This window comes from Dermacentor albipictus, chromosome 1 (genome assembly GCF_038994185.2).
Source record: "Dermacentor albipictus isolate Rhodes 1998 colony chromosome 1, USDA_Dalb.pri_finalv2, whole genome shotgun sequence".
Lineage (NCBI taxonomy): Eukaryota > Metazoa > Arthropoda > Arachnida > Ixodida > Ixodidae > Dermacentor > Dermacentor albipictus.
This window is the reverse complement of record NC_091821.1, coordinates 517,869,312-517,881,848: the sequence shown is the minus strand read 5'-3', so window position 1 is coordinate 517,881,848 and position 12,537 is coordinate 517,869,312. Positions and strand designations below refer to the sequence as shown.

General features: G+C 46.4%; 1 protein-coding gene across 11 annotated transcripts in view; it reads right to left on the bottom strand.

The window, feature by feature from the left end:
• gwl (serine/threonine-protein kinase greatwall) overlaps nucleotides 1–12,537 on the bottom strand; it is a 472,763-nt gene that overhangs the window by 149,783 nt on the left and 310,443 nt on the right. For all 11 annotated transcript variants that reach the window (XM_065444899.1, XM_065444896.1, XM_065444897.2 and 8 more), the window contains one exon: nucleotides 6,968–7,081. In XM_065444899.1, the coding sequence (XP_065300971.1) occupies nucleotides 6,968–7,081 (114 nt within the window). The remainder of the gene's footprint in view (nucleotides 1–6,967; nucleotides 7,082–12,537) is intronic.

Sequence of the window (12,537 nt, the reverse complement as noted above, 5' to 3'; positions counted from 1 at the left end):
GATGCCTACATCAGAGCACTCATCGACCGTTTTGAACACTCTCCGGCCGATGCTACTCTACGCCTCTTTGTCCTCCGCGACGGTACTCTGAACGGTCGTAACCTTCATTCGGACAGCTCTGGGTTCCTACTTGTAATACCTAAACACCTCCGCTCCACCGTTATACAAGAGCTCCACGACGCACCAATGACCGGACATCTCGGCGTATCTCGAACCTATGACCGTGTACGTCGGCGTTTTTCCTGGCCGTGTCTTGTTCGTCCCGTACGACGTTATGCCGCCGCTTGTGAAGTTTGCCAATAACGCAAGAAGCCTTCCCAGCTCCCCGCTGGTTACCTGCAGCCGCTCGACATTCCTGCCGAGCCCGTTCATCATGTCGGCTTAGACTTTCTCGGCCCATTTCCGGAATCTACATCAGGGAACAAGTGGGTTGCAGTCGCAGTGGACTACGCGACCCGCTACGCCGTAACCCGTGCTATTCTTACCAGTTGCACAACTGATGTTGCGGACTTCCTCCTACATGATATTATTTTGATGCATTGTGCTCCGCGTCAATTACTAACAGACCGTGGCCATACGTTTTTGGCCAAAGTCATCGATGACATCATGCGTGCCTGCTCAATACGGCATAAATTTACCAGCTCTTACCATCTCCAAACGAACGGCCTCACTGAGCGCTCGAACCGCACCCTTACAGACATGCTATCCAAATACTTTTCCGACGACCACCGTGACTGGGACCTGGCCCTACCTTACATTTCCTTTGCATACAACTCTTTCCGTTTTGAAACTGCTGCCTTTTCCCTGTTTTACCTTTTGTACGGCCGCGAATCAACGCTACCACTGGACACTGTGCTTCCGTCCGCCACAGCTTCAACCAGCGATTATGCCCGTGATGCAATCGCCCATGCTTACCACGCTCGTCAACTTGCGCGCACTCGTCTACAAGTGTGTCAAGACAAGCAGAAGCAACGCTACGACCTCCGTCACTGTGATGTCCATTTTGTGCCCGGCAGCCTCGTGCTGCTTTGGTCACCTTCGCGTAAAGTTGGTTGGCCTATGTGAAAAACTCCTTTCTTGTTGCACAGGTCTATATCGCGTGCTCTGCAAAGTGACCGATGTCACCTATGAAATCGTTCTAGCCACGCCCACTACGTCCTTCGCTGTGACAACCAGGGACATTGTCCACGTCGCACGACTCAAGCCCTACAACTCTCCACGTGCCTTGGATATTTAACAGCACTGTGGCGGTGCTTTTGCCGCCGAGGGGGGGGGGGGTAGTACTACGATAACATTGAGCGATGCTCAAGAAACGAGCCGCCGCGAGAACGACGATGAAGTTGGTCAGTGCGCTTGGTGCGAGTGAGTGTCGGCCTGGCGTCCTGGCTCCAGTGTAAATAGCCTGTAAACAGCCTCTTCTGTCTGTGCCTTTCCACACGCAACAATATATTCCTCTATCAAAGGCTCGAATGACATCACCGCACTACAACAGTATCTCGATTCCATCGCAGCACGGTGCAAGAAATAGTTCGTGCTGCTTAACCTTACTACATGCAAAGCTCTATCACCCGCAACCACAGCTTAACCAGTCACACCTACATAATAAATTCAGTGCCTATCAATCATGCCCCGTGTTAAGAATACCTCAGCCTTCACATGTCATCGGCACTATCACGGTCAACTCATACTGACACCATATGTTCTAATGCTTCACGTGCCCTTGGATATTTAAAACAAAGCCTGAAAAGTGCATCACCAGAAATAAAAAAGCTAGCATATCTAACATTCATATGCCTGCAGTTCGAATATGCATCGTCTATCTGGCCCCCTTCAAAATCATATCTTACCTATGGCATAGAAACAATACGAAATTGTGCTGCTCGGTTTATAACTTCTAATTACTCTTGTGAAACCAGCATAACTGCACTAAAATGTATGCTTGAACTACTGTCACTTGCTTCCTCTCAAATCATCTCTCGTCTGTGCTTGCTTCACACCTTTTATTACCATCAACACTCCAGGCATTTCATGTTAAATCCACTCTTACGTACATCCTCCCGCTTAAGCCACAGTTGTCCCATAACATGCATTATCACCTGATCAAACATTTCATTCTTCCCTGATGCAATAACCCATCGGAGCAGTCTCCCAGAAGATATTGTCTCATGCAATGAAAGTAAATCATTCCACAAAATATTAAATAACCACATTGCTTAATTACCGATCCTATCCACCCTTACTCCAACACGATGTTCTCCTTTTTTCACAATTGTTCCTGGCTTGTTTTTGTTTATTGTTGTTTCTTTTACTGCTCTGTGTGTTTGTTCTAAAATCATTGCAAGGATTAAAGCCCTCTCTGATGTAATGTCTCCGGGCCTTTAAGGTGAAAATAAATGAAATGGAAAAAACTAACTGGCAACACAGGGGGAAGATGCGAGACGGAAATTCAAGGTGATGAACAAGATGAGAACAAGGTGAAAGTGCGAGTCAATGTTTCAACAGGTGGACTTGTCTTTTTCAAGGCGACATATGCTTTCCTCAGCACAGAATATATGGGTAGGGTTCTTCTAAAGGAGAGAGGGGGTAAGGCGGGTGGGTGCGGCAACGAACGAAAGTGTGTTAGTGGCAAGGGTGTAGAATTGAGAATAAAGGAGTGCTGTGCCACGGCCGCTCGATGCAAAGCAAGGTGAGGCCAGCTACGTCGCGCCGCGGACAATAGGCGGGCGCGTCTCGGCCGAGTTTACAGTTGCGACCGCTTTTCTTGGTGAGGGCGCCACTGGTCGGGGATGCTTTCGCGACTTCGCGCTGGGGCTAAGCGAGCGTTGGTTCTCGCGTCACAACGTGTTTGCCTCGGGCTCTACGCACTAATCTCGTGTTTTTTCGCGTGCGTGTGTGTGAGAAAGTTGGTTCGCGTCAGAATGTGTTTGCCTCGTGCGACATGCATTAATCTCGTGCTTTTTCGCGTGTGTGTTAGCAAGTTTGCCTGCGCTTGCTGTGCTTTGTTAAGGCTCTTCGGTGTGCGTGTGTGCCATAGCAAGCCTCGTTCATGTGGCGCGATGCCGCGCAATTGTCGTGTGCCACTCTGCGGCACAAATGCCAAAAAGGAGCCGTCTGTGAAATATCACGAGTTCCCTGCCACTTGGAGCGTTGAGAAGCGTGGCTAAAAAATATCTCTCGCCAAGGAGTGTCGGGAAAAGAAAGCAAGTAGGAACCGAGCGATAGGTCTCTGGTATATTTCCTGCACTTTACAGAAAGTGGCTATAAAACGAACACGAAACTTAGACTCCTGCTTCCGAATGCGGCACCGACCGTGTTTTGCAAATATCCACAGTACCTGCAAAAAGAGAATGTGCAGCCCAAAAAACGCTATTGAAGAAACTTCACTGATCACACAGTAGTTGAGGCAAGCGATAATTGCGGCAGCTCAGGAGAAAGCCCCAACATCGAAAGTGCCTTGCAGTTTCTCAGCGACGAGGTGGAAGCTCTAGTTCGAGAGACTGCCTTAGAATCATGCTCTGAACGTAGTTTTTCTGTTGACCAGGCCTGCCAAACTACATTAGATATTGTGAACGTCCTAGAACAGTCAAAGCAAGCAGTCAGGAGATTGAAAAAAAAAGGTTGCCCGTCAAGGACAAAAGTTGAAAAAATTGCAGTCAGAACGGGACGAAATGAAAATCTGCCTCTTAGTTTATGAAAACAACGAAATTCAGTCCTTTGTTCAGGCATTACAAAGAGCGGAAAAAGGAGACAAAGCTGCTGTTTTTATCAGCAACCAAGTGGCCACATCAGGGGGAAAAAAACCTGCCTACAATGAAAGAATCCTGCGGGAATGTGTTTTATGGAGAGCGTGCTCAAATAAAGGGTATGCGCATGTTCGAAGCAGATGCCTTTTGAAGCTTTGTTAAAAGGGACGCACTCCTTAGATAACCTCTAGCATCACACAATATGCTTCGTTTTCATGAGAAACAATCTACTGATGATTATTTGCAATGATAAGTGTTTTTATTTCATCTAAGTTAGTTTGAATTACTTGGGAATCTCGTACAAGTTCTACCTATGTAAAGCTTTTACTTTGCGTACGTGTTCACGATATGTGAATAAAAGCACTGATATATTGCTTCAAGCAGAACCTCCCGATGGAAGTGCACCACCCGGTCGTGCACCGTACGGGCAACCATCACGAATAGCGTTCAGGCGTATTCTAGAACAGATTTCCACCCCTGTGACAATCTGTTAGTGTTTGTGGCGTAATGAGCATTTCCAATGACGACTTGAACGATTTTGTCTGCAATTTCCAAATATAAAACGCATGATTTACGCCTTGACTGGAGTGGAGATCGCGCGTGCTGACGCAGCTGTGAAGGCGCTCTCTATCAGCAGCCATCCCCGAGCGGTGGCGCCGCAGCGGGCGCACGGAGAACTAGGCCCGAGACGCCTTTCAGGCGCGATGCAGTGGGCCGCACCTAGTGCTTTTGGATCGAGCGGCCGTGGCTGTGCACAAGGTAGGTGACACGGCCGTCTGTCAGCCACGTGTCAATGGCTGTGTGTCAGCCGGCGTGTGAACGGCGTGCACAGAACCCGTCTATTACCTGCTTCGCCGGTGGTCGTGGGTTATCGTGTCTCTGAAAGAGATAACAGAAGGAGGGGCAGAAACCGGTGGTCGTGAAAAAAAAAAAAAAAAAGACATACCAAAAATATTGAAATGGAATAAATAAATCAATAAATAAAAGGAAAGAAAGAAAACAAAAAAAAACACTAAGCAACCAAACTAAGTGTTGTCCATAGCTTGAAATTTAGCATTGCAAGTAGATTCTAAAGCTCCCTTTGAAACGTATAAGCCTATTGGTTGCAATGTCTTAAACTTATGGGTAACGTATGATTCTCTGTATTTTCTTCTCGTTCAGAATGGAAATTTGACTGTAAAATGTAGAGTTTGAGTTCATCAAATTCATGACCTGGTTGCTTGAAATGCTCGACGATGGCTTTGGTAAGCTTCTTAGCTGTGTCCAAGCGATGTCTGTTTAATCTGACGTTCATTGATTGTCCCGTTTTGCGAATATATTGTTTCTTACAGAAGGAACATCCAAGCATATAGATCACATCCGAACTTGTACCAATGAAGCTAGTTTTGACTTCGTGTGTACAACTAGTTGCGATGCTTTTAATTTTAATGTCACTTTGAAGGTGCCTGCAGGTTTTGCATCGGGGGCAACAACATGCTTTCATTACGGGGGAATGATGTTGGCTGACTTTTGCGTGCACTAAAATGTCTAAGGTTTCTGCTGCAGTAATAGGTAACTCTTGGTACATCCGGGAAAGCTTTTCTCAGACGCTCATTAATTGATAATATTGGGTAGCATTTTCGTAGGATTTCCTTTATGTTTGGGAGTGCATTAGAATATTTTGTTATAAAGGCTTCCAGTCTGTCAGATTCTGGTGTAGACTGTTTCTTAGCTAATTCCGACTATCTCTCCAATCTTGATGCAACATCATAAGCTCTATTGAGAGCAAATTGTGGATAGTTTCTTTCTGACAGCGTTGTTTTAAGTTGATTTAGGTGGTGAATATAATCAGTGTCATTGCTGCAGATTCTTCCTATTCGTTTTGCTTGTCCCATCAAAATTCTTTGCCTGCACTGTTGTGGGTGATTTGTGGGTGATGACTGTTGTAGTCTAAATATTGCTGGCTATCCATAGGCTTCAAATGAAGTGTCTTTCTCAGTTTTCCATTTTCTATGTAGACCATCATGCCGAGGAAGTTGATATGGCTAAGAGAGTGGTAAGCAGTAAATTTAATACTCAGGTGAAAGTGATTGAAATGGTCAATTACGTTGGTTAATGTAATTATGCCATGTTCCCATATTATAAATATGTCAGTACCTGCTCACCACTCTCTTAGTACATCCAGGAATGCTTTTCTCAGACGCTCGTTACTTGATAATATTGGGTGTTATTTTCATAGGATGCTGTTTATGTTTGGGAGTGCATACGAAAATGTTGTTATAAAGGCTTATATAAAGGCCTATCACTGCAACGGAAACCTTAAAGACATGTTAGTGCACACAAAAGTCAGCCAACATCATTCCCCTGTAATAAAGGCATGTTGTCGCCCCAGGTGCTAGACCTGCAGGCGCCTTCAAAGTGACATTAAAATTAAAAGCACCGCAAATAGTTGTACACACGAAGTCAAAACTAGCTTCACTTGTACAAGTTCAGATGTGATCTATATGCTTGAATATTCCTTCGGTAAGAAACAATGTATCAGTGAAACAGGACAATCAATGAACGTCAGATTAAACGGACATCACGCGGACGCAGCTAAAAAGCTTCCCAAAGCCGTCGGCGAGCATTTCAACCAACCAGGTCATAACATTGATGAACTTTACATCTTACAGCTGAATTTTAGTTCTGAATTAGAAAGAAGATACAGAGAATCATACGTTATCCATAAGTGCAAGACATTGCAACCAATTGGCACAAACATTTCAAAGGGAGTCTGAGAATCTATTTGCTATGCTAAATTTCAAGCTACAAGCAACAACACTTAGTTCGGTTGCTTAGTGTTTTTCTTTGTTTTTTCCCCTTTCTTTCCTTTCTATTTATTTCTTTATTACATTGCAGTATTTTTTAATTTTTTTTCGCGAGCACTGGTTTCTGCGGCTCCTTCTATTATCTCTTTCAGAGAGACACAGCGACCAGTGAAGCAGGTAGACACAGGGCTGTTGACACGTGGCTGATAGACGGCAGTGTCACCGGCCTTGCGCCCAGCAACAATAACTAGCAAAGTAGCTTGCAAATGCAGGCCTTTGGGTGAATGCACCGGTCAGCCACCTCCCACCCTGTATCTCACCAGAGATATCATCCCAAAGCCAAGAATTTGTTTGCTTTGTGAAACAAGACAATTATTCCACCAGAGATGAGTGAACCGTACTCAAGCTTGACCTAGCTGTGGTGAAAAGCACAAGTACCTCCATGAAGGATGTTGGCAAACACAGCCTCTGGACTCTGGTCGCAGAAAGGTGGCAGCCCTGTCATGAACTCGTACAGACATATGCCCAGGGCCCACCAGTCCACAGGCGCTCCTGCAGTACAACACTCATATTACTAACTGCATGCACGAACATCCACCTCTAATGTTTAAAATATGCAGAATTCAAATAAAAAGCATTCAAGTGCTTGATAAAGCATCCAGGTAACACTCAGCATGATGAAAAAAAAGGAAGTGGGACATACAAGCAATACCATTCACTTACTTTCCATTTTTCCCACTTTTTCATTTTTCCATTTTTCTTGCTTTTTTTTTTCACAAAAGTTTTAAGTGCTGTTCAAACTCGACAAAACCATTAGGTACCTAGATGCGCCTAAGGCCGCATGAGCGTGTGAGATTCATGACCCACGATGTTAGGACCACTGAGAATTGACACTACACCGTGCAACCTATGACGATCAGCAAAACCCCCAGAGGGCGGATAAATAAATGGAGGCCCCTTTGGGCTGTACTTTCCAGCAATAAGGTACCCTTGCCGCCTGCGGGATTATCTGACTGAGCTATGTCAAATGCTTCGTTGCCATAGTCAGAAGTTCAAATCCTTCTATGATTTCTTTCTTTTTTTTTCTTTTTTAAAATCTGACGATGATGTGCCCAACTTCCACCTCCAGTGCACTACATCTGCAGGCTTAGAGTGACGCTTGATACTGGTAAAAGATGCCAAGAGCAAGTGGGGCTACACTCTTAGGCAAAGGTACACCCTTTGGGGTGTATATCTGCCACACAACGATAATCGTCATCTGCCTTGCTTGCATATCCTTTTTTGAAAACGCTGCGCCCGCTACTTTCCTGTTGGGAGTGCTATGTCAGGCTGATAATGCGCGTGCTGTTCATTACTGGGAAGTACCGGGCTCGCCGCGTTAAAGAAAGGAAATGGGGACAAGATAGATGGCGATTATTGCTGTGTAGCAAAAGGGTGTAATTTTGCTTAAGAGCATATACAGTCGAACCTCGATATATCGAACAGCGCGGCGATTACAAAATAGTTCGATATAGCCAGAATTCGATATGTAAAATCACGTAGAAAACGCGTCAAAAACTAGCACAAATCAATCAATGAACCAATCGTGACGCAGTAGATACTCACACGAAGCTTCAAACAAAGTATTTATTTAGTTCGCTGAAAGTGCTGAAGCAGCGTAGCCTGCTTCATATTGGCAACCGCGTGCTTGACCACGGCGTCCGCTTGACCACGGCGTCCGCTTGACCACGGCGTCCTCAACATAGTCCAAACGGTCCACAAGAGACAGTCCAGTGCCTTCTATTGCGCCGCAGTAGCGGCGTACAACCACCAAAGCAGCTACAGCCTCAGTTGCAGTCGGGAGCGGGGCAACATCAGCGCTTGCTGGATCAGCCTCGGCAGCGTCTTCGTTTGGCCGCTCAGCAGTCGCTTCTGCCGCGATCTCCACGTCTGTCAACTCCGCCACTGTTCCGGTGCTGTCGTCACCGCCAACGAAGTCCTCAATGCACATGCTGTGTGGCTCAGCACCGACAAAGCGCTCCAACTGGCTCCACGGCCGCCTCCATCACGCGCGCACGGCAAGGCTTGGCCCCGCCGTGCGCGCGTGATCGAGGCGGCCGTGTTGGCTCCAAGCCGCCCCGTGTGTACGCCGCTACAATCAAATAGCGCCCTCGGCGCAACCGATGTGGGCAGCTGTCGTACGCAGCAGTCTGGAATGCCCATTGCGCCGCCGCTATCTCCGAGAGTGTTGCGGGAAAGCTCGCCTCCTGTCAACAGAGCGCACTTGGTCTGGGGCGGCGGAGTTCGATATATCCATTTTACATCCGGCCCCGTTCGAAATAAAGAATTAAAAATGCATACGATTTTTCACGTGATGTAGAAAGTGTTCGATATACGCAATAATTCAATATATCAGTGTTCGATATATCAATGTTTGACTGTACTACTGTAAAAACCCACGCATAATACGAGGTTTTTTCTTATTTTTAGTGTCTTAAATTTTTGCTTCGTACTATATGCGGATCCAAACAAAAATTTTGGTCAGAAATTTGGGCCAGAAGTTTTGGTTTCGTTATTGCTGCGTGGCTATGGCTTGACTTCGGCTTCCTTATTGCTCCGTGGCTACAGCTTGGTTTCGTTATTGCTGTGTGACTACAACATTGTTTCTTTATTGTTGAGTGCGCACCTTGGCAGCACACGTGCAAAGCTTCGCGAAGTGCATCTTTTTTATTCTGCATTGAATGACCAAGACGTAAGGACCAGGAAAACAGTACTCAGCCGCTTTCAAGAGAAATATTATTTTAGCAGCACAGGACATGGCAACAATACAGCCGGGAGGCAGTTTGGCGTCAACGAGACAAGCATTCGTGGATGGCGTCGACAGAAGGAAGCCCTTTTCATGCGTAGCAGAACGCAAAGAAGCTTTCACGGCCCGAAGAATGGGACATTCCCTGAAATCGAACTTGCCTTGATGGAGTTCATACACCAACAGTCAGCCACGCATCTAGTTGTGAGCGTGGAGCTTATGCAGGCAAAAGCTAAGGAGCTTGCAAGGGAAAAAGGGCTACCGAGCTCCGTCTTCAAAGCGAGCAAGCACTGGATTTATTGCTACATGTGCTGTGCTGGTTTTTCTTTACGCCGCCGAACTTCGATTTCGCAAAAGCTGCCCAAATCGTTCGAAAAGCTGCTCGTGGCTTTCCAGCGCCACATTATTTCGCTACGCAAGTCCAAGAACTTCCAGGTAGGGCAAATCGGCAATGCTGACCAAACGCCAATTTATCTGGACTTGCCATCGCCCCTTATCGTGCACAAAAAGGGCTCTAAACAAGTTTATGTCCGATCCACTGGCAACGAGAAAACGCAAGTTATTACCGTCATGTTGTCGTGCATGGCAGACGGACACAAGCTCCCGCCCTATATCGTCTTCAAGTGCAAGACAGTGCCTAAATGTGAAGAGCTGCCAAAAAATGTGGTAACGAGATGCCATGAGAAAGGCTGCATAAATGAGAATCTTGTGCTCAACTGGATAAAATCCGTCTGGTGTAGGCTGCGTGGTGCTCTGTTGCCATTCCCATACATCCTCGTGCTGGATGAATTTTGTTGCCATTTGGCCGACTCACTGAAGAGGTTGTTGCGCGAATCCGGCACTGAAGTCATCGTTAAGAGATGTCGGCTACGAGGTCGAACTTTTTGACATCGTTGCCTCTGTTATTGCCGAAGTGTCATCTAGCGACAGTGATAAGGACGACAGGGAAAGCGACAGCACGGGCGATTCAGGCCCAACAGTGGCAGAAGCTGCGCGTTACACTACCCTCAGGAATTCAATTGTCACGATGAGAACAGCACCCTACAATAAAAAGGTGCCCCACAACTTCTGCAACGCTACCGCACCTGTGCACGGAGATTATGCAATGCCAACGAGGAATTTGCCATGCGAGTGTTTGCTGAGAAGAGGGCGCTGGCTGAAAAGCTGGCTCACAGCTTCAGCAAGTTTGAGGCCGCTGTCGTTGCTGCTAGGCCGCGGCGGCACCAAACGAAAATAACACGTTTGTTGCGCAAAGTAAATAAATACTGCATGTTCTTTTTCCTTTCATCGCACTCTTTCAGAGTTCCGTTTTTGACAGGTAAGTGGGCGATCTCATGCTATTTCGGTTAAGCAGTACAGTGGAACCTCGATTATATGACTGTATCGGGACTGCAAAAAGCCTCGTAAAATGTGGGCGTCGTAAAATCCGAACATAAATTATGCCTATAAAAATACAACTTATTTCGGGTGACAATTTATGAGAAACTTCAACTTAAACTACTAGCATACTCTGTAGGGCTTGGAAACCCAAATTACCAAAAATGTAAATGCAATAAGAATTAATGCTGCAGTACAGGTGCCAATCATGATTTATTCAAATGAACCTTTACGGCACTCCACTGCCCACTGTTGCGATTCCCGCCAGCCAGCACGAACTTAAAAAAAAGTCGGTAAGTTTCTTTTGGACCTTGTTTGATCCGTGAACCAAGGGCTTTCGCTCGAGTTGGGCAATGTCCAAGAGGAGGTCCTCTAGGCACTATTTCAGCACAGCAAGCGTCGCGGGCGGCTGCTAGTAGAGGGAGAGAAACGCTTTCCTAACGCGACGAGAGGCGACGCCACCGGGAAGAGAAGAAGAAAGTGATTGTGGACAAGAAAAAGCACTATTTCAGCACAGCGAGCCACGGGCGGCTGCTGGTGGGGGAGAAACGCTTCCTCAACGTGACGCGAGGCGACGCCACCGAGGAGAGAAGGAGAAAGTGATTGTGGACAAGAAAGTGCACTATTTCAGCACAGCGAGCATCGCGGGCGGCTGCTCGTTGGGGGGTAGAGGAACGCTTCCCCAGTGCGACGAGAGCTGACGCCACCAAGAGAAGGAGAAAGTGATTGTGGACAAGAGAAAGCATTATTTTAGCACAGCGAGCATCGCGGGCGACTGCTGCTGGGGGAGAGAGAAACGAACGATGAGACTTTTCTTTCGTCCACCGTTCCGTCGCAGGCTTCGTGAGGGTCGTTGTATAACGCAGGTCAGGTGTAAAATTGCGTCGGATAACTGGGCTTTTTTAATGCATTGCATCTATGGGGACTTCACTGGGACTGCGCTAATCCATCGTAAAACCCGGGTCGTCGCAAAACCGGGGGACGTATAACCGGAGTTCCAATGTACTACCGTTTAGTACGTACTTTTTCCGAGCTCCGGCCAACTACGGTTTAACGAGGTTTCACTGTATAGCCTATATTCTAATTGATATGAAGAGAAATAATGGCGCTTGGCAGGTCATGTAATGTGCAGGTTAGATAACTGTTGGACCATTAGGGTTACAGAATGGGTACCAAGAGAAGGCACAGTAGAGGATGGCAGAAGACTAGGTGGGGTGACGAAATTAGAAAATTTACGGGCGTTAATTGGGATTGGTTGGTGCAGGACGGATAATTGGAGATCGCAGGGAGAGGCCTTCGTCCTGCAGTGGACATAAAATAGGCTGATGATGATAATGTCATTGTAGCTAGCTTCAGATTTCATTTCAAAAAGTTTGCCTCCAACCAACTTTCGCTTTTTTGCAGACTCCTTCAAAGAGCGCTTATATCAGCAAAACATTTTTCACAGAAAAATACTTTGGGGAACCCTCATTCTGGGAAATGTCAATTTTTTACAAGAATATCTGCAATGGTGCTTTCTGGGTCTGGGACATTTCGCATAGAATGGCCCTAGAGCAATGCCTTTTGTTCCCATTTCTATGTTTTGCAAGTTCACCATCATTTAAGCAGTTTTGTGGTAACGGTTAAACAATGGGTATAATTTGTTTGCACAATGAGGCACATTGCTGAAATTTGCTGAGCTAGGACTGGTTAAACTGCGAGTATTGTGGGAATTTTCAGGAACGAAAAGGGCACAGTTAAGCTCCAGCCCATGGCCATGTTCGCATGTGGGTTCAGTGAACACAGGAGGAGAATGGCTGAGTGCTCGAGTCTGGTTCACAAATCTCCTGTTACATTGTGGTATGAC